Source organism: Podarcis pityusensis (genome assembly GCF_964106645.2).
Source record: "Podarcis pityusensis genome assembly, chromosome: 2".
NCBI lineage: Eukaryota > Metazoa > Chordata > Lepidosauria > Squamata > Lacertidae > Podarcis > Podarcis pityusensis.
In genome coordinates, this window is record NC_138029.1 from 54,431,565 (window position 1) to 54,452,018 (window position 20,454).

The 20,454-nt window shown below is 42.1% G+C and overlaps 1 protein-coding gene across 5 annotated transcripts in view; it reads left to right on the forward strand.

Annotated features, from left to right (window-relative positions):
• PPP2R2B (protein phosphatase 2 regulatory subunit Bbeta) overlaps positions 1-20,454 on the forward strand; it is a 250,394-nt gene that overhangs the window by 155,519 nt on the left and 74,421 nt on the right. For all 5 annotated transcript variants that reach the window (XM_080997195.1, XM_080997196.1, XM_080997197.1 and 2 more), the window contains 3 exons: positions 12,622-12,719; positions 15,942-16,107; positions 19,951-20,063. In XM_080997195.1, the coding sequence (XP_080853321.1) occupies positions 12,622-12,719; positions 15,942-16,107; positions 19,951-20,063 (377 nt within the window). The remainder of the gene's footprint in view (positions 1-12,621; positions 12,720-15,941; positions 16,108-19,950; positions 20,064-20,454) is intronic.

Genomic DNA, 20,454 nt, shown 5'->3' on the forward strand with positions numbered 1-20,454 from the left:
GCATCTAATAACAATTAAAACCAACCATAAAATACAGTATTTTTAATTTTTTAATATAATAAAACCAGAAATGCAGCAGATAAAACCAAGTCATTGAATAAAAAGTATCTATCCAATAAATGCCTGCCCTGTTAGGCATTGCCATACAGCAAAACACCAAATGTGTGGGTCAGCTAAGCCTCCCAGGGGAAAAGATTCCACGATTTTAGGTGCAGCCACAGAGAAGGCCCTTTTATAAAAGTCAAGCACATGCATTTTGCCTTAAAAAATGGTTCCCAATATAAAACCCACTGTATCAGTAGCCCAAATTCTTATTTGATGAAATGGAGAACTGTGCTTCTAAAAAAACCTATTCTGAGCCGAGTTTTGTCGAAAGCATTTAATAGTAATAATCTTACACAATAGCTTGTACTGTAATTCTCATGTTTATACTCTGCCTTTTGTATAATTGGCCTGAACCATAGTGGGTGATGAAGCCTGTAGCTAACAGACATTTTGTCTTTCCCATAGTTGAAACAAAGTGAATTTTTCTGTCTAGACTGGAATTTTCTCATGTACATTCAAAAGTTTTGGTTAACTATATATAATGATGGTTTGTCAAGCAAGGATCCAGTCTTTCTACATAGTTTGCAAGCGTGTGCCATTTTGAATTATAATTCTTTAAAACGCCACCAGCTCAAATAAAGAAATTTGGTTATCCGTAGCAAGCAGTAAGATACGAACATATACATACAATGCACATCTCTGTGATTGGGCAATAATGTTCGAGCCATTTTTGCTGATGAGCCCAGATGCGTACTGAGTTTAATGCAGTGGAATTGATTTCTGTTTGCTAGCCTATCATTCCCCTCAGCAGGGGAAAATCAATACAGATCAATCATGTGTGATTTTGCATGCCATTAGATCCTGATTTAACCTCTGTAGCCCCCTCCCCTACTGTGGACCACACAGTTTGAAAGAAGATTGATTGCTTCAGATAATCTGGGCATGACCCTTCCATTGAAACATCGGGAATCATTCCCTCCTTCCCTAATACTTTTTAACCTAATTATTAAACACAGGGTTCTTGAATCTCTGCCATTCCACTTCTACGTAATTTGGAATTGTGGGCAGAAATTCAACTCTGCAATGAGGGCATATTAATAGCTAAGCAGAAATTTTGCTTGGGGCTACAAGCATTAAGCAATTCGTTGTTCTGACTAGCAACGACTTAGGTGTTGCAAAGGGCCTGCGGACTGCACAGAAACACATTTCCCCTTCTTCCTAAGCCAAATTTTGTGGGAAAAGGAAATGTGAAGATGAGCTTTTCTTCCAGTTTGTCCCTAAATTAGTATGTAAACTAGCTTCCCAGGAGGATACTTCCATACCTTTCTTTCTAGTGGTAAGAATCACAGACAAGAGAACATGGTATTGCCCATGGGGGGGGGGGGACACTGGGTGATATCCAGTGTCATTCATATTTGAAGTAGATCCATTGAGCTCTACGGTCTTAAGTTACTCAAGTTCAACCATTTCAATGGGTCTTCTCCAAATATGTCTAGCATTGCCCAGTATGTCTTTTAATCTGGATCTTCTGTAACATTGAAAGGGATTGAACTTGTTGCTTTGAGGGTAGTTTGACTCTGAAGTATGTTACTGTAATTTGAAATAATATGTATTTCCAAATTTGGTGATTCATGGTAGCTTTCATTGGCCAAACTGAAAGTGATTTCACACTACAGAGAATTATCTTCAAGATCCTCAAAAGCAGGCAACCCCAAACTCTGCCCTCCAGCTGTTTTGGGACTACAACTCCCATCATCCCTAGCTAACTGGACCAGTGGTCAGGGATGATGGGAAGTGTAGTCCCAAAACAGCTGGAGGGCCAAGTTTGGGGGTGCCTGCTCAAAAAGATGCCTATATTATACACTGTGAAAATATAGTCATGGCTATATAAGGTGTGCTGGAACCTTAATGGTGAGACTTGTAGTCGTATGGACTGATGCTCTTTTTGGTGTGTCAATCAAGGATAAAGATGTCCGTGCTGCAGCATGGTTCTATTGTCCCACTTTGGACAGACCATTAATTCTCCCTCTTCTAGCCTGGTTATAAATATTTCTGAGTCAAAACCTATCACTTTACCTGGATACTGGACAACAGCTAGTCTTGACTTTGTTGGCCCTGGTGTCGTGCAACTTTGCCTGTCTTCCTGTGCTCTTCATCTTGGGCAGATACTTCTTTGCTTATTGTCCATGGCTGGTAAATGACTTTTTTGGGTTGCCTTTTCTGTATAATGCCTTTAACCTCTTACCAGTGATTCCTAAAGCTCCCTGGCATTGCACAGATACTGTTACCATAAAGCACCAATGCTGCAGCAAGCAAAGGCTCTAGCAGCTCAGCCAGCTGCTTGTGGCTGGAAAGCCAGACAGGATGTTTGTGACTGTTGCCATGGGAACAAAGGGGCAGTCCATTCTGTACTGAGCACCGGATGTTAGCTCAGTGTGTGTGTGTCATATGACCCGTACTGGATGTACTTGGGAGGAGTTTTTTTTCTTGCTGTGGTTGAGTGCAGACATGATTCTCTGTACTGATGTAAGAGGCAGAAATAAATGATGTAAATAGTTTTCTGTCTGCTTCTTTCCCCTCCCTGGGGACACCAAAGGGGGAGAAGAAGAACGGTGTGTTCCTCTCATACATCTGAGAAGAATCGCCGGACCTCGCCTGCTTATCAGCAGAGGTTGGGAGACGCGGGGAGGTCGACAGGAATATCTGCCGGTGCCTATGCTTGTGGCACATTCCTCTGACCCAGGCAGAATTCCAACAGATACCTACCTGTAGATGATTTGGTTTCCTATGTCCTAACCATCAACTCAACAGATATAGGTAGACATAACCCTGCATTTTGTTATGTTTTACTTGCGATCATCCATATCATAGCATAGCTGGTTTCACTAGGATAATCGTTAATGTAATTCTTGTTTTAAATGGCCACTGCTGATGCCTAGAATCACATTTGGGGAAATGCTTGCAAAAGGAGATGGGATGAGCAGCATATCCTCTTTCTCATAATGCAAAGTGCCACAAACTAAAGCCTGAAAACTTACTCTGTAGTTCAGAGCTGTTCCTAGACTTGAAACTGTTCATCTGAGGCCTTTTATCCAGTCTCTAGACTGGCAGACTCTGAACTGTTATTTCCACAATCTCTCTGCAGAAGCATAAACATAATTTTTCAACTGCTGGCCTTTGTTCTGTATTGCTGGCGTAGAGCACATATCAGATTTTATTTTAAAAGAAATGGGTTTTCAGAAAGGATTTGCATGAGAGAATGAATATGTATCCTTTTGATACATATTCACTGTCATTTTAATGAACTCAACAGAGAAGCTTCTACTGAATGTCTTTGGGTACAGTTCTTCAGAGGTGTCTTTTGGGGGGGGGGTACACTCACACCCACCCTTGCAGTCTCTAAGATGACTGTCAGGGACCAGAGGTATATGCTGAGTGTCTGTCAATTGTGGGGATCAAGCCAAGGGTCCAGCAGCCCCAAATGTTGTTCCTTTCCATTCTCTCAGTACCTGTAATTTTCCTTTTATCTCCTTGTGTTTATTTTATCCATCAAAACACCACGAAAGCTCTCTCTTAGATTTAAATTCCCTTCTGTGGTTGCTGGAACACTGCAATATCCCATTGGCTGCCTTTATTACAGTCACACAGCAGGCCTGGGACATTGGGGATTATTGTACAATCACTCAGCCTGGTCAGTGCTAGCATCCCTATTCCTTCAATAAATCTGTTGTCCTTTTTCTGTTTGGTGGGCTTAGAGAGGGGATGTGCAATGAGTTATTATCCCACACTTATCAGCATTAAACTGGATTTGACAACTCATAGCTTGGGATTTGAATGATCTAAATCCTTCATCGTTTGGCAGCCCTGAGGTTTCCTGGGGGCTTTTTTAAATGGTACTTCTCAATTTATCATCTGCAGGGTTGGAATCCTTATTTATGGTCAGTGCTGGATTTAGGATGGTGCAGCTGGTCCCCCACACAGGATGCCAAGATGAGGGAATGCATAATAATAATAATAATAATAATAATAATAATAATCCTATATTTATATGGGTACCTACTGAGAAGATTTATAAAAAAGCAACTGTACCAAAAGGAATTACTGTGAAAATAAGAAATATGGGGGGGGGGGGGGCAAATTTTGTCCTGATTCCGGGTGCCATATTACCAAAGTCCGCAGCTGTTACGGAGTTCAAAGATAAGATGAGAACTTTGAAACCTGTCTGGGAGTTATTTTGCAACAGAAGTTTTCTGTACAATCCAGTTCATCCAGAAGAGCAGTCTCAGTCATCATGAAATAGAGCTGGCAAGTGATTCACGCTCTGTGTCCAAAGTAGAACTCCCCCATCCTTTCTCCATAGTGATATGAGTAAACTTCATGGGCAAAGGCACCTCTTTCTTTCCCAGGGAAAGTTCCTATTCTATAAGCACCAGAAGAATTGTGAATGCCTCCACTCCCCTTGTTTCTCTGTGACATCTGAAATTTATCTTTGAAATTTGCCTGATAGCTGCCTCTCTGGAAGGAGACTCCACAGTCTCTGTAGCCTAAGGATTGTTAAAGAGAATGCATGTTGGCTATACCTAGTCAATGAGGACTTTCCCCCAGAAAGGCCTCGGCTTCCACCATGTTAATGACAAATCTACTGGTGAGTGGAATTCCTGACTCACAATCCAGAGGTGGCAGCGCTGTACCTTTTGGCATAGGGTTGGGGCAGGGCAGGGTGGAAGTGGCAAGTCTGAGGCAGCCCTACAGCAGTTGCCCCACAGGTGCACACATAAATGCAGGCTCTCCTGACCTTGCCATTGTCTTGCCCCCACCCCCACCCCCTGAGTATAGAGCTGCCTCCACTGGGAGGACTCCACAGCCACCCCCACCCTGCCCCCAAGCTTCAACTGTCCAATAATGCAGGGGCAGGGAGCCTGTGGCCCTCAAGATGTTTCTGGACTACCACCATCCCTGAACATTCGCCATGTTGACTAAGACTGATGGGGGTCCAACAACAGCAACAACAATTTCTTACCTCCACCCATCTGACTGTATTGCCCCAGCCACTGTGGGTGGCTTCCAGCATAATGAAAGCACAGCAAAACATGAAGCATTAAAAACTTCCTCATACAGGGCTGCCTTCAGATGTCCCCTAAAAGTTGTATAGTTCTTTATCTCCTTGACATCTGATGGGAGGGTGTTCCACAGGGAGGGTGCCACTACCAAGAAGGCCCTCTGCCTGGTTCCCTGTAACTTTTCACAGTGAGGGAACCACCAGAAGGCCCTTGGAGCTGGACCTCAGTGTCTAGGCTGATCAATGGAGGTAGAGATGCTCCTTCAGGTATACTGGGCTGAGGTCAGCACCAACACTTTGAATTGTGCTCGGAAATGTACTGGGAGCCAATGTCAATCCTTTAGGACTGGTGTTAAATGGTCCCAGTGGCTGCTCCCAGTCACCATCATCATTAAGAGGGTCACAGGTTTCCCATTCCTGGTCTTAGGGAAAGTTTGTGTAACTTAATGATGATTATTTTACAACAGTATCAGAGATAAAATTCAACATGTAAGTGTTAAGACTGACAACAAAACACAAGCTGTATACAAGAAAGAAAAATAAGTAACTAATTTCCAGGCATAAGAAAAGGAAGGAGATGTTATGATTCTGCAACCTTTGCAAGTGAGTTGAAGCTTATTCTTTTCTTTTTTAAGATTAAAAGTACAACCCTATAGGTGTTTTCAGAGAAGGAAAGTCTACTGTGTTCAGTAGTATTGCTGTCAGAAACAGTTCATAAGCTTGCGGCTAGGTTTTTTTTTTTTTTTTTTTTTTTTAATGAAAGACAGTTCTCATAATGTACATTTCAAAATGCACTCTAGGGAGCCAGTGTGGTGTAGTGGTTAAGAGCGGTAGTCTTGTAATCTGGTGAACTGGGTTCGCGTCTCCGCTCCTCCACATGCAGCTGCTGGGTGACCTTGGGCTAGTCACACTTCTTTAAAGTCTCTCAGCCTCACTCACCTCACAGAGTGTTTGTTGTGGGGGAGGAAGGGAAAAGGAGATTGTTAGCCGCTTTGAAACTCCTTCGGGTAGTGATAAAGCAGGATATCTTCTTCTCCTGCAGAAACCCAACCACCTGTTTCCTTCCCATGAAACAACTTTGAAAGGAATGATATGAAGTGGAAAATCAGCAGGGGTGTATGTACGCACTCAAACACTTTCCCAACCCATAATATGCAAATTAGGTTGTCAGATTTGGTGAACTGGAATATGGCAAGCCCTATATGAAAATGAAGTGCCACCCCTCCTCTTTTACACTATTTCAAGACCCTGCCCCCCCCCCCGATGAAAGCTTTACACCAGGGGGCAAAAACATTTGCAGTATCCACCCATTTCAGTTCAGACCTGTTTGCAGGCAATATGAAAAAGATGAGGAATTTTATCTCTCCATGGCAATCCAGATGTAGCCCCACCTTCATTGCCACCTCAAGCTAGTCTGTGGGTGGGCCATCCGTTTGGTGTATATATATTTTTTGCCTGAAATGAAAAGATGACATTTTTCATGCTGAGTTCTGTGTCTGCTTCTTACTTTCCATTCCTCCTCCCCCCCCCCCAATAAAAATGGTATTGCTCCCGAGGAAATCAAATCCAATCTTCAATATATTTAGCATGAAAGCAATAAAGAGCATTAATGTACTTCAGAAGGGAGAGAAGTACGGGCTGGCATCATCTGCCTCATGGAGAAAAGAAGGATCACCATGGAAACTGTTTTCGTTGAATTCCGCACTCTCCAGGCACTGCATGTGTAGGAAAGCAAGTAAAAGGGATGGGGCGGAGGGGGGCAGGAGGGGGGGGATCTTAGTTTTTTTCCTCTGTTGCCACAAATCTGCTGCTGGAGTCTTCTCGTGAAGAAGAGTCATGAATTATATATACCGATCGTGCAAATAGCATTATGAATTCGAATTAATATTGCACATTGCATTGGCCTTTAAATGAAGGCTGGTTTGAAGTAGCAGGTGACAATCAGGATCAGACTGTAGTGCATTCCAGTGACACAAGTTAACCCTAAAAATGAACAAGGAACAGCTTAGGAGTGTCTTTGCAATTTTAAACACTGACAGATGCCACTTAGAAGAATAGAGGATATTTTTCCAACTAGCCAAGGAAAGAAAGGCCACCTCTGCCGCTCTTGGGATTGTGTACTTAGATGCTCATCTCCTGGGTGCACATTGCACTCCCAATTTAGTCGGGTTTTGGGGGTCAGTCTTGAAGACTACTCTGCACTGCCCTTTTTAGATACTCTGCACTGCCCTTTTTAGATACCATAGTTCCATTGATGGCTGAGGCAGCTGGCATCTTTCTCTCTTTAACTTTAAGTAGTTAAAGTCCCTTCCATGCCAATTCGTTGCCTTGCCCCCTTGCCTCTGCACCATGTTTGTTGTTTTCCTAGTCAGGAATCCTCTGTGGAGAGGGACAGGCAAAGAAGAATACTTGGTGAGTTCACAAGAATCCTTGGAGCCACAATGGTTGTAGAGAAGGGTGAGTTGCCTTGCCATGGGGTTTAGGTTACTGGCCACCCTGAATGGAGGCATCCACACTTGGCAGGTGGAAGAATTGCCTAAAATGATAAGTCCTTGTTAAAGCATGGAAGCCTATCTGCAGTTCTGCATGTATTGTTTCAGTGAAAAGTTATGAAGAACATTAGATGGTGTTGTTTCAGTTTCAACTCCTTTACTTGTTTCTGTTTTCTTCATTTTCCCAATCTCACTCCTCTTTTGCTCTTGTGGGACTGGGAAACTGTGTGTTTTGTATGAAACCTTCTCCCACCTTCCTGGTTCCTTTTCTTTCTTCATAACAAAGCTGAGCCTATAAGGTTTAGCCTCCTACTCTTACATAAGGCATCTCTTTGCCTCTAGCTCTCCCACTCCCACTCTGCAGCAGCAACTAAGCAAAAGGTCCCGGCGGGGGGGGGGGGGGGGAGTCAATACTGTGTAACATGCAGTATTATTAATTCCTTCCATTCTGTATTGGTATTGCAAACCCCAAGTCATTAACTTGTGTGTGCTCTCACACTTCACCTTAAAACATTTTACTTCTGTAAATAAATAGTACAGTTGCAAGATTGGTGTGGTTATTGCTAGCTCTCCAGAATGACTAGCTCTTTGCAGGTCAGTGCTAAATCCTCCAAAGTAAGCAAGCTACTCACATCCAGTGCAACCATGTCTTTTACATCTCCATTAGGGATATGAAGAATACTGTTGAGTAGGCTGAAAGCAAATAGTAAGGTTACCATAACTTCTGTCTTAGAGCTTCAGTATGCTGATGACAACATAATGTGTGCACACTCAGAAGATGACCTGCAAACCATCCTAAAAATCTTCGCAGAAGCTTACAAAAAGCTTGGCCTATCACTCAACATCCAAAAAAACAAAGTGCTGCACCAACAAGCGCAAAACAACCCCTCTGCAGCGCCACTAATCCAACTCAATGATTGAAGCACAGCGTGTTTGAGGACCAGGAAAACCAAAATACATATTTACAAAGCTATTGTACTACCAACCTTACTGTATGCTTGTGAAACATTGACCACTTAGAAATACCATCTCCAGCTCCTCAAAAGATTCCATCAATGATGTCTCTGGAAAAAAATTATATATCACTTGAGAAGGCAGGTGAACTAATGCCAGTGTACTGGAAGAAGCAAAGATCACCAGTGTCAAAGCAATGATTCTTCAACATCAACAAACAACTGGTCATGTTCTTTGGATGGCTGATTATAGTCCTCCAAACAATAATCCGAACTTAAAAATATTCCGAACTTAAAAATGGAAAGTGTAATGCTGGTGGTCAACAAAAGCAGTTTAAAGACTCTCTCAAGGCAAATCTAAAAAAATGTAGTTTAAACACCGACAATTGAGAAACACTTGCCTGCGAGCACACCAATTGGAGAACAGCCTTTACTGAAGGTGTTGTGGACCTTGAAGGCAATGGAACGCTAAACGTTTGGCAAACCCTCACCGTGATCAACTCCTGCCCAGAAACCTATGTCCCCACTGTGGAAGGACATGATGGCCTCCACAGTCACTTATGGACTTACTGTTAAGACCATGTTCATGGAAGACAATCTTACTCGGCTACGAGTAATCACCAAGTAGGAAGAAGAAGAGAAGAATATAAATCCCACTGCAGCCCTTGTGGGTTTCTCAGCTGTTGTCACAGCCCTGTCTACAATGAAATTGTCTTCCTAAATCTATTCACAGCAAGCAAGTGCTATAAATTAGTTAAGACAAACTTCAGAAAGCATTCATGTCTTGGTAAATATGCTTAGTGCTGAAGAGACAGGGCAATATGGAGAAAATTGTGCAAATATTAATAGAGGCAGCATGGAACTCATTATTCACCTGCCTAATGCCATCTGGATGTTCATGGCCCAGCAGGCATTGGGGGGGGGGAGTATATGTGAGGAGTAGGCTTCTTGCATAGAGAGTGATTGGATCCATGGAGAGTGGGGTCACAGGCTCTTAAAAGCTCAAATCAACATGCATTTGGGCTAAATGGAACTCTCAATGGCAACGAACACAGATTACAATTTACCAGGTGGAGTTTACTATATAGTAGGATGTAACCATGTGGGAGGCCAGTTGTCTGTTACTATCATACCTTGTGGAGACAAAACATACCACCTCTTTGCTTCCCCAGATTTCCGAAGACAAGATGAGACTTTATGAGGCATCCACTCCACATTCCTTTCTTGTAATTTCCCATTTCACTATGTAAAATGACATCATTCTGCTGTGCCTCTAGCACCCAATATGAAGGTTCTACATCACACATCTGTGTTACACTAGACATTCTGAGGAAGAAAAGAAGAGATGCCTGGATTGGCAGTGCACCCTGAAACAAGGTCCTGATAGCTATGTCTTTATTTTTGTTAGATATAACTTGGAAGGGAGCAAATGTAAATTGGGTGCTGAAAGAAGCCCATGACACCATAAAACCTGCTCCCTAACACACAATGAAAATGGATGCCAAAAGCTAAAAATGTGTAAAAGCCTTCATTTTATAAAAGAAGCCCTTAGCTAGCAATACTGCTATGTTGGAAGCCGTTTTTCTCCCTCTCTAGTTGTGCTTTGCATTCACTGAAAACTGCACTCAGATGCAGTTGCTGAAGACAGGGAGTAATTGCAATGGAATTAACCCCTGACATATTTTCCTAAGAATAGCCCTGATAAATCCACTCATCAGCAGGTTACCCGCTTACCTTGATGCAGTGTAAACACTCCTTTCTTCCACCTTTTGAAAGGGACAGCATTTGTAAGTCAAATCATTCTCTGCCCAAGCACCTCTCTGCTGTATTTTAGTTAAATGTATATTCCATTATATTTCACTTCAGAGAGTTTGAATATTATTAAATAACATAATGCTTCCAGAAATTGCGTTATAGGGGTGGGTTTGGGAGGTGGTCGCCTTGGAGCTGTAAATGTTGAAACATATCCCTGTGGGCTGCAGAAAATATAACTACACATGTATGGCATGTGTAGTTTAGGCAGCACACCTAACACACAAACTTAGTAGGGAGTAAATCCCATTAAACTCAGCAGGATCCACTTAGGCAGCAGATCCTAATGTAGATCTTATTCAGGGCCGACCCAGCCATGAGGCATGGGCTCATTTGCTGAGGAAACACATTTCAGTTTTGTGGTGTACTGTATATTTGTATTTGAAGGGGATAAATTTCATGACTGGCTCCAGGTTTCGGGGGAGCCTCGGGTGAGAGGCCCTTGTGCCCATGCACTTTGTCATTTGTCTTCCTCCCTTGATGCTTCAACCTCATTTCTTCCCACTACTGGTGTCCCCTTAGCTCTGGCCCCTTTCCTAAGGCTGAGGCTGAGCAGGGGAGCCAACCACCTGGGCACCCCTACTCCTTCCAGGCTGTGGCCCTGTGGGCAGAATTATTTCGGGGAGGGGAGCGGGGAAGAGGCTGAAAGGAACATATGCTTTCCTCAGTCTGCTAACACCGCATGCCCTTCCCATTGGGAGATATATATAGAGACATATATGCAGTGCTTTTTTCTGGGGGGACGCAGGGGGATGCATACCCCTAAACATTTTGTGAATCTTTGTACTTTTGTCCATTTACTGTATTTATTTTTCCCGATTTGAACTATAAATGGTGATTTTCTTGAGTCAAAATGAGGGTACCCCTAAACATTTTTCTTAGAAAAAAAAGCACTGTGTGTACATGTGTGTGTATGTATGAATGAATGAATGAATGAATGAACGAAAATATTCTTTGTTCGCTATTGACATGAACATTCAGAATGAAAAAATGGTATGTGTTTTTACTCTGTAATTAATAGAAGTTTAATCAAAAGATTTTGTGTCGGTGTAGATTCTCTGTGGTTTTGAATCCATTATACTAGACAGTGTGATTGTTAAGGGGAGATTATATTGGAGTGAATCTAGGTGATGATGGAATACAGAGAGCGCTAATGAATAGTATCTAAGGTGGTATTTACCTATTGCTGCTTCCTGAGGATCTAAGTGAGAGGCAGTGATAACTGGCACATCATCCCATTTCACACTGTGGTTCCAAAGTTTGACGTTTGGCAGATACTTGCTGGAGGAGACAACGTTTTTCTAGACATTTTTAAAGCAGAATAAACATGCAACTTTTACTCGGTTATTATGAGAGATGCTGATATTTTTTCCTTGGAAAGCACTTTTGTCACAGGGACACTGCATTCTGTCAAGCAACAGTAACTAGAAAAATGCAATTTGGCCTTCAACCGGCATGTTGGTTATCACTGTGACTACAGCGTGGAATGCAGTTGTAGTAACCTCAGGTGCCATTTCTGATAGTGCCTGTGACTTCCCGTGTATTTCCAGTACCATGTTGTCAATGTTTTATGTAATGAATTTTTAAAAACTTCTTTAGAAACCAAGGATTCCAGCTCAGATAGCAGGAACATTATTGTAGCCTTTAAAACAAGCAAAAAAGTGTTTACCTTCTTAGTTTGCTGCAACATCCAGTGATCCTTTCCTTCTCTTTGGAAGATGACATTGTACACTCTCCCTTTCAAGCATTAAGAGTGCGCTCCTCCCTAGATTGCTGTACATCACTTGAAAATTAATAAAGAATAATGTTTAACAGACCATCCAGCAAGGTTATTTCCCCCTCTCCTGCAGCAAGGCTGCTTCATCCCATAAATCACATGGGGCCTGGAGATTGCACCACTGGCCAGCCCTCATGAGATGCTATTTGTAAAGACTCGTGCTTTTCCCACACACCATCCCCCAGCCGGTGTAAACATTCCAGCCATTTATGTTGGTGACAAAAGCAAGAGTGTAATGGCTGACTATTTGAAGTGCTCATATGGATTTTTAAATCTTGACAATTCTTTGCTTACAATGTCTATGAATTCGCTTTATGATATTCAAGTATAATAGAACATCCAACTGCTCCATAGAAATTCCACAGGGGAGGCAAAGCCCTGACAGTGGTTGTTCCTGTAACCATATAGGCAATGAAGCCTTTAGATGCCTGTGCAAAGCCAGTTTGCAGTTAACTTAAATTGCCTTTGTCTTTTTCTTTTCAGCTGACATTATCTCTACAGTAGAATTCAACCACACAGGAGAATTACTAGCGACAGGGGACAAGGGGGGTCGCGTTGTAATATTTCAGCGTGAGCAGGAGGTAAGTGCTGGTGAATGCAAAAATGCCCATTTTTATCCTTTTAAAAGAAGCTTCCTGCTGCTTCCTAATCTTTGCGTGTCAGTCTTCACCCTGCTTCTCTTCTAGCAAACTAAAAATTGCAAAAAAGTCCATTAACATCAATAGGCCAGCTTCTGTCTCATGAAGCACCCTGCAAATACCACATTTTCTGCATCCTTTTGCTTCCTTTAACAGTCAGTGCCGGCTGCAAATCTAATATAAACTGAATACTGCTGAAGCATCATAAATTCAAAGACACCCAACTGCCTTGTTTGCCCAGCCAAATAATGCTTTTAAAGTCTGATTTGTTTAATCATTAGTACGACTTCTCTTAGTTCTTTTTCTTTTGCTCTCTCAACTGCTTTACTTTACAAAGGTATGCATAGTCTTATTCTGGTAAACACTGATGCAGGGCCTTAAACAACAGTAGTGATGCTGTTGCTATATGCCAGTGAAAAATATATGCTAAGGTTTCACATAAAATTAAACTCCGCAGTGGAAGCACGGTATTGTCAGTTATGATTTCTTTCCATTTGTATAATTGCTTGTTGGATGTGGGTGTGTATTCTGTATAATTATTTAGAAAGGACAGTTTTTATTTCTATAGAATACACAACATGGGCCATTCCCGGGATATGATTCCCAAGTATATCTTTTTATTCTAATCTGCCCTAGTCTGCAGAGATATGTCTTACTTGAATGGAAAGGTATTACTGGATCAAAAAGGCAGGAATTTGATAACAGCTTGAATTGATCCCACTGGTGCAAGCAGAAGACACTTCCAAATGTAGATGTGTGTGCTGAAGGTTTTCAGTTTCTTCTCATCTACACCCTACACAGGCAATCCATACACTTGCAAAAACGGTTTTCTTCAGTTAAGGGGATCATTCATTAACTCACATAGCAGGATTATTGGCTTCTTGTGAATATCTCAAACTATGTAGGATCACTTTCATCAATATGGGCGTAATGTCTCACTTGTAACATTTCAGAGAATGCTATGAGCAGACATTTATGAGAGCCTCTAGTAGAAATACTAGCATCAGGCAGCATCATTTTAATACAACACGTTATTTGTGGCAGAATCAGCTCTTATGACTGACATGCCATATTCTGGCCCCATCAGCTTGATAAAGTGGTGCAAGGGTGGAAAATGGTCAATTGCTTTCCCCCAGTCATGGCTTGGTTAAAATGCATTTGACGAAAACTGATTTTCAATTAGTACAATTTAAAATCTGAATGTTGCTGTCTCCAGAATATTTATGTTTAAGGCCTGCAGTACTGCCCCAGTGCTTAAGGTATTGGCGTCAACTCATTTACATTAAATGAATGCATGTAGCTGTTTTGGTACATTTTTTTTTTGCTGAGTACCCTCAATTGGGCTATTACAGTGGCAAAGCATATGCCTGTGCTGCCCCAAGGGGGCGGGGTGTGGAGGGAACCCTCCCACATGCCACAGTTCAGGGTAGGAGAGGGGCAGGAAAGCTGCCACCCACTCTTGCCCTGCTCTCATCCGCCAGGCGCACCTTGCCAGGACCGAGGTGGGATGCTCTCTGCCGCCAGATCAGATATGACCACGGCGGAGCTGCTGCCACTGGGCACGAGGTGTGCTGCAGCTGAGGAGGGTGGGCAGCAGCGCTGCCATCCACTCACCTGCTCTCCTCCCCCCAAGTCAGGCCTGACCCGGGGCGGGGGCAGAGCTGCACCGGGCACAAGCGCCGCAGCCAAGGCGCACCTCCTTCTGGTGTGGAGCCAGGCTCCGATGAGGGAACATGCTGTGGGGGTGCCTGTTTGCGCCCCCTCTCAAAATTGCTCCCGGGGCCACGGCCCCCATGACAAACCCCACGCTACACATCTGGGCTGTTGGAGGGTGTCATCTAATTTGGATCAAACAATCTGATGAGGTTATGCAGGTTGCATATACTCCCATCTAGGTAGGGATTTTAAAACTCCCTAAAATAATGTGCATCTTTAGCTGAATTGAATTTATCTCATCAAGTGTTGAAGACTCATTGCAGTTACTTTTGTACCAAATAATAACCATATGTGGTTATGTCACCTCAGCTATGAACTTACTAGTTGACCTTAGGAGAAGGAGTTCCCTTTGAAGTCTCTTTCCTTCCCATATGCAACATGTAAGTAACGATACTAGCCAACTTTAGTTACAGGCATGGATCCTTCTTGGAATATCTTCAGGGAGCAAGGTTAAGAAATATCCTCTGGCTGAGTCCTTGGTGGTGGGCAGACAAGGCAGCTCTGCAGGCCGGTGGTCTGATCTGACATAAGGCAGTTTAATATGTGAATTTTTACTGTTATTATGCAAAGTGCTTTGAAACAGAGTCCTATTTAAATATAATCCGTAGTATTTCAAACATGTCCATTATGGGCTAGTTCACACAGTGAAGGGGGCTGCTGATTTCTCCATGTGACCTCTCATGTGCACAGGGGTCATGTTGGGGAAATCTCAGTGTGAACCAGACTGTGTCCAATTCAGCTCAGAGAAGCCAGTGACCTTTTTATAAGCTTGCATCAGTGGGACAAAGTTTTGCTGTAATTGTGGAAATGGTTTCTGCCCACATATAACAGTGTACAGACCAATTCACCGAGAGGAGTGTCTGTGCAATTCATTGTGTGGGGGAATTGCATGGAAGAAATAAGCAGATGGCTCGCATGTGTGAACTGGCCTTAGGATTGGGCATCTGGATACTGTCAACTGGAAGTGCCTCATAGTAGCATAACAGCAGTTTTCAGGATAAAGGCAACTTTAGACCATTTTGTATGCTTTCCATTCCATCCTGGGTTGTTATTATTATTTTTAATTCTGTTAGGCCTGTAGGCAAATACTGCATTGAGCTGTGATCCTGGGCATAAGCCAAGTAGGGTTTGCCCCTTGATTTGAGCCACTTTCACACCTTGCCAATATGTTTTGGAGATAAACGTCAGGGAGGCCTTCATTCATTCATGGAACAAAGGTGCTCTTCCTGCTTCCTATCATCAGCATGCAGAGAAACTGACACACGAGGAGGATGCATTGTGCAGGAAAGATCTCTTGTGTCTGCTTTGATATCTAAACTGTAATGTGTCACCATAATCAGACATTTCCCTGTCTTTTAACAATCCTCTGAGAACAAAAGAATCAATTGAAAATTTGCTAGCTCTGGCTCTTTTAAGAATCCCTTTATTGTTTCTTTCCCACTCCCACAGAGCAAAAATCAGCCCCATCGCAGGGGAGAATATAATGTTTACAGCACATTCCAGAGCCATGAACCTGAGTTCGATTACCTGAAGAGCTTAGAGATAGAGGAGAAGATCAATAAAATACGATGGCTCCCGCAGCAAAATGCAGCCTACTTCCTTCTCTCCACCAATGGTATGTTGTAGTAATGACAGATAATTCTTTGCTTTCCAGCCAAATATCCTGCTATGCTTTGGTGGCTTGCAATAATTAAAACTTGTAATCTCGCTGCAGGATGGGTAGGTATTACTTTCTCTCATATACGGGTGGAGCGACTGAAGCTCACAGGCTTTGTAAGATGGTGACAGTGGCTGCAATAAAGCCCCTTTTCATAATGTAAGTCAACAGCCCATTAATATCAGATCTTACTTGGAACTTCTTAGTGCAGTTGTACCTCTGCATAGAACGATACAACTAGACACAGGTATCTGGCTGAGTTCAATTGCCCTCTCCTCTGTCACGTGTCCTAACATGTTTCATGTATCTTCACATTATGGCTGTTCCACACACACTGCTACTTGTGAGATAATGAACGGCATGGCTTAAATAACAACTTAAATTATCCTAGGGACAGTTCTCACAATTTTGCTTTATTATGTGATTTTAGCCTTTCTGAAGGCATTTTACATTAGTGCTGCCCTTCCCAAACATCCTATACACTTTCAGATTTGCTCTTAGTTTTTTATCCGGGCATGTAACTTGAAAACAGATGTTATTGTCAGTGATGATTAGTGCGCTGGAGAACCTTCATCTGAAAGAACAGCACTTCATACCATATTTGATAGTTAAGGGAAAGGACACAAATTTTAAACTTACAACTTATAACCAAGGCCAAGTACTAAAAAAACAAAGCTATAATGATAGTTTTTAAGATGACTCCCAAGCATCTTCTATATGGAGGAAATCTCTCTCCATTTGCAAAGAGGGCTTGAAGCTAAATTGTCTTAGGCAAAAAAGAAGGGGGGGGAGTTTTTTCATCCCCTACCACTTTATTTTTATTTAGTTTGAGGGTTGTTCTCTTGCCCCAGTTCGGGAGCATACTTCTCCCATAGCTTGTTTTAAAGCAGCATAAATTCTACCCTCCTGCAGCCTACCTTTCTGTTCCCACCTTCCTGTTTATTACATGGAAATGATCTATTGGTGTTGGATCCAGTCTAGTGCTGAGAATAAAAATCTGGGTCTTTTGTCTTCTGTAAAAGCCCATAGTAAGAGGAAGACTTAAACAAAACAAAAAAATATCCAAAAACAAGATGGAAGCCCAGTTTTGAAAAACATCTCAATTTGAGAACTCTTTTAAATAGGAGAAGCAGAAATGTAGATATGGCATTTGCAGGCATTCCATTATTTCGTGTATTAATTGCACTGTGGCCTATAAACAGGGTGTCCTTGTGATGATTACGAATCAAACAATTGCAGGGCATTGTGCTGAAGGATTACATACCTTCTATAGAACACTTAACATAACAAGAAATAGACTGGTTTAATAAAACAAACTCATTGTACCTTTTTATAGGGTAGAAAGAAAACCCCTTCTTGATCATCTAGAACCCAAGCACAAGAGAAGAGTCCATCAAAATAACTTCTCTAATGCAGCTCTCTAAGAAAAGCTCCAGCTTGTCTTATGTAACCAACCAAGGATAGTTCACACATAAGAAAAGCAACCATACACTCTCCAATTTTGTTCTGGTTCAATTTTTATATACCCATCAGTATATGCATAATGCACTGACCTTGATCTAGTGTTAACCACAGTGAAGTTCTCTGAACTCATGATTGTGCTGGGGAGCCTCTGTCAGAATTACACTCTTCAGTGATAATAGGGTGGGAAGGAGGGAAGAAGCATTCCTAATTTGTTTCAGTTTTCAGTCGTGCTAAGCTTATGTTTCATGTTATGTTTAGATAAATATCATGAGGATTCAGTGATGTTACTAGGATGAATGAAGCCTTAAGATGGATGTGACTTAATTACTACAGGAGAAAAAAGGGGGGTCTAATTATCTCTCATAGTCAACTTACTTTGTGTTAAAGAATTTACCCTATTGATCATTGTAATAAAATTCTGAGAGTTATTAAACTCATTTGGGGGAAGATTCACTGAAACACAATGAAGATTAATTATGTAGCCTAATGTTCTGTTAATTGAGTTTTTAAATAGTTTTTTGATTAACAGGAATATTATTCAGGAAGGTGTTTTCATATGCTTATAAATACCTCAAAATGATTCCGAGTTCTCTGCTACCTTTTCTACCCAAATATTCCCATTCTGTTCCCAAAATAACATAGTGTGTGGAAGGGCCCTTTGATCAAAATGAGTTAATACAACAAAATTAACAGGAGTCAACTGGAATCCCCAGAAAAGGGGGTGGAGGGAAATGAAGATGAATAAGATTGTCTTTAAAGGCTGGTGGGAGCAATGACAAACTGCCGACAGAGCACCCACCAGGAGGGGGAAAAGAAAACACCATTATTCAGAATAAAAGCCACATGTTCCTGAGGCTCTTTCCCTGAAGGACTTCATGGCACAACGATAAATGGGATGACAACAAAATGATGAAGCCAATGGAAATATCCACCTGACAGGCAAGCTGGCAATTGTGGAATTCAGCACAGATTCAGTGTCGATGATAAAACGTCAGGTTTTATTCCTTTCACTGGGAGGAGGGAGTTGAAACTGACTTTTGAGTAAATTACAGACATGATTGGGCTCCTTTCTAGTTTGTACTTTGTCACCCTTTGGACTTGCAATGTAATCTGTTGCAATCAAAGCTCAGCTAAAGCAGTTAGCTTTCATGTAACTCTAAATTGCTTTTATAGGATATTGTGCATGCTAGTTTTCTTGTCTAAGCTGTTCCCTCAACCTGTGCCAAAGTAAAATTCATTCAGCTTGACATATGCAATGTGCAGAGACCAGATTACAATCAGCAACCTTTTGCAGACGAGACACTGGAATCTACTTTTGTGGCTTACTGGTTCAAAATTTGCTTGAAATATTCAAACATGATAGATAGGCTGCACAGTCATGAATGTTGTTATTTCCTTTTGCCAAATTGGCAGGAATAACTGGTGGCATGTGTTTCTTCAGCATGCGATCAGAGAAGAAATCCTTGTAATTGCCCCTTCTTAATTTTACATAAAGCTGTGCTTTACTCCTGCTATATTGAAATAAGATCAAATGCCTGACTGCGCCAAGACCAATTATTGAGAGAAATGCATGGTTTAGGCCACCATTACTAGGTCAGGGTATAAACATTAAAAATCTGCCATCTGACCTACTTTAGTCTGAAAAGTCACAACAGTTTCTTGGACCACTGGTTATGACTAAATATATAGAAAGGAAAATTCTGCATAGGCATCTTGTGTGGATTACTTTTAATTATCTAAACACAGAAGTTTAAGGGGACAGCGGCTATATGAGTAGCAACATTCTATGGATTTGCAGCACCCTCTATATTTGGTCCCTGAAGGGGATAGGGAAGCCTTGCATTATCCTTCTCCAGTCATCTCCTACTGCTCAATCCTTTCTGAGTCTTCTGCAGTGGAGTTAAAGGAAAGTGGTCCTTGTGGGGCTGACCCTGAATGTGCTCCTGCTTCAGGTTCAGAGTTCGTTCCTCCACTTTTTGACTCCTAAAAGCTTCTGTGTCATTTCTGATCATTGATTTGAGCAAGAATGAAACCTGATCATGCTACCTGCAGAGGGCATGGTGTGAAAACTGCATTAGAGCCAAGTCTGTGATCCTAGATTTCCTTAGTCCTGGACTACCTTGGTGACCCTGAGCATGTCGCTAACTTGCAACTACAGTTTCCCATCAGAATTACTGTTGTTTTGATACTAATGTGATACAAAAAAACAACAACAACCCTGTCTACATATAATGAGCTGCGTAAATAACATTGTGGAATATTAAATGTATCGTTATTCAATAGCATTCGATCTGGCTTAGAAAAAAATGTCAATTGGGTATTCCCATTGTCTTCTAGATAAAACTGTGAAGCTATGGAAAGTGAGTGAACGCGACAAAAGACCAGAGGGCTACAATCTCAAAGATGAAGATGGACGGCTCCGAGACCCCTCCACAATTACCACACTACGGGTACGGCAAATGCATATTTCCGCGGGGGGGGGGGCATTACCCCTGCAAAAAAGTCAGAATTTCTTTATTTCATCACTCATGATCTCAGCAAAAAACAACAGCCCACAGCATTTCTGTCTGAAGTACAGTGGTACCTCGGGTTAAGAACTTAATTCGTTCTGGAGGTCCGTTCTTAACCTGAAACTGTTCTTAACCTGACATACCACTTTAGCTAATGGGGCCTCCTGCTGCCGCCGCACCGCCACCGCACGATTTCTGTTCCCATCTTGAAGCAAAGTTCTTAACCCGAGGTCTGTAACCTGAAGCGTCTGTAACCCGAGGTACCACTGTACTCTTGGCATGTTTCCATACAGGGGCCTAATATTGCAAATGGGTAATTGGGAACAGGTAT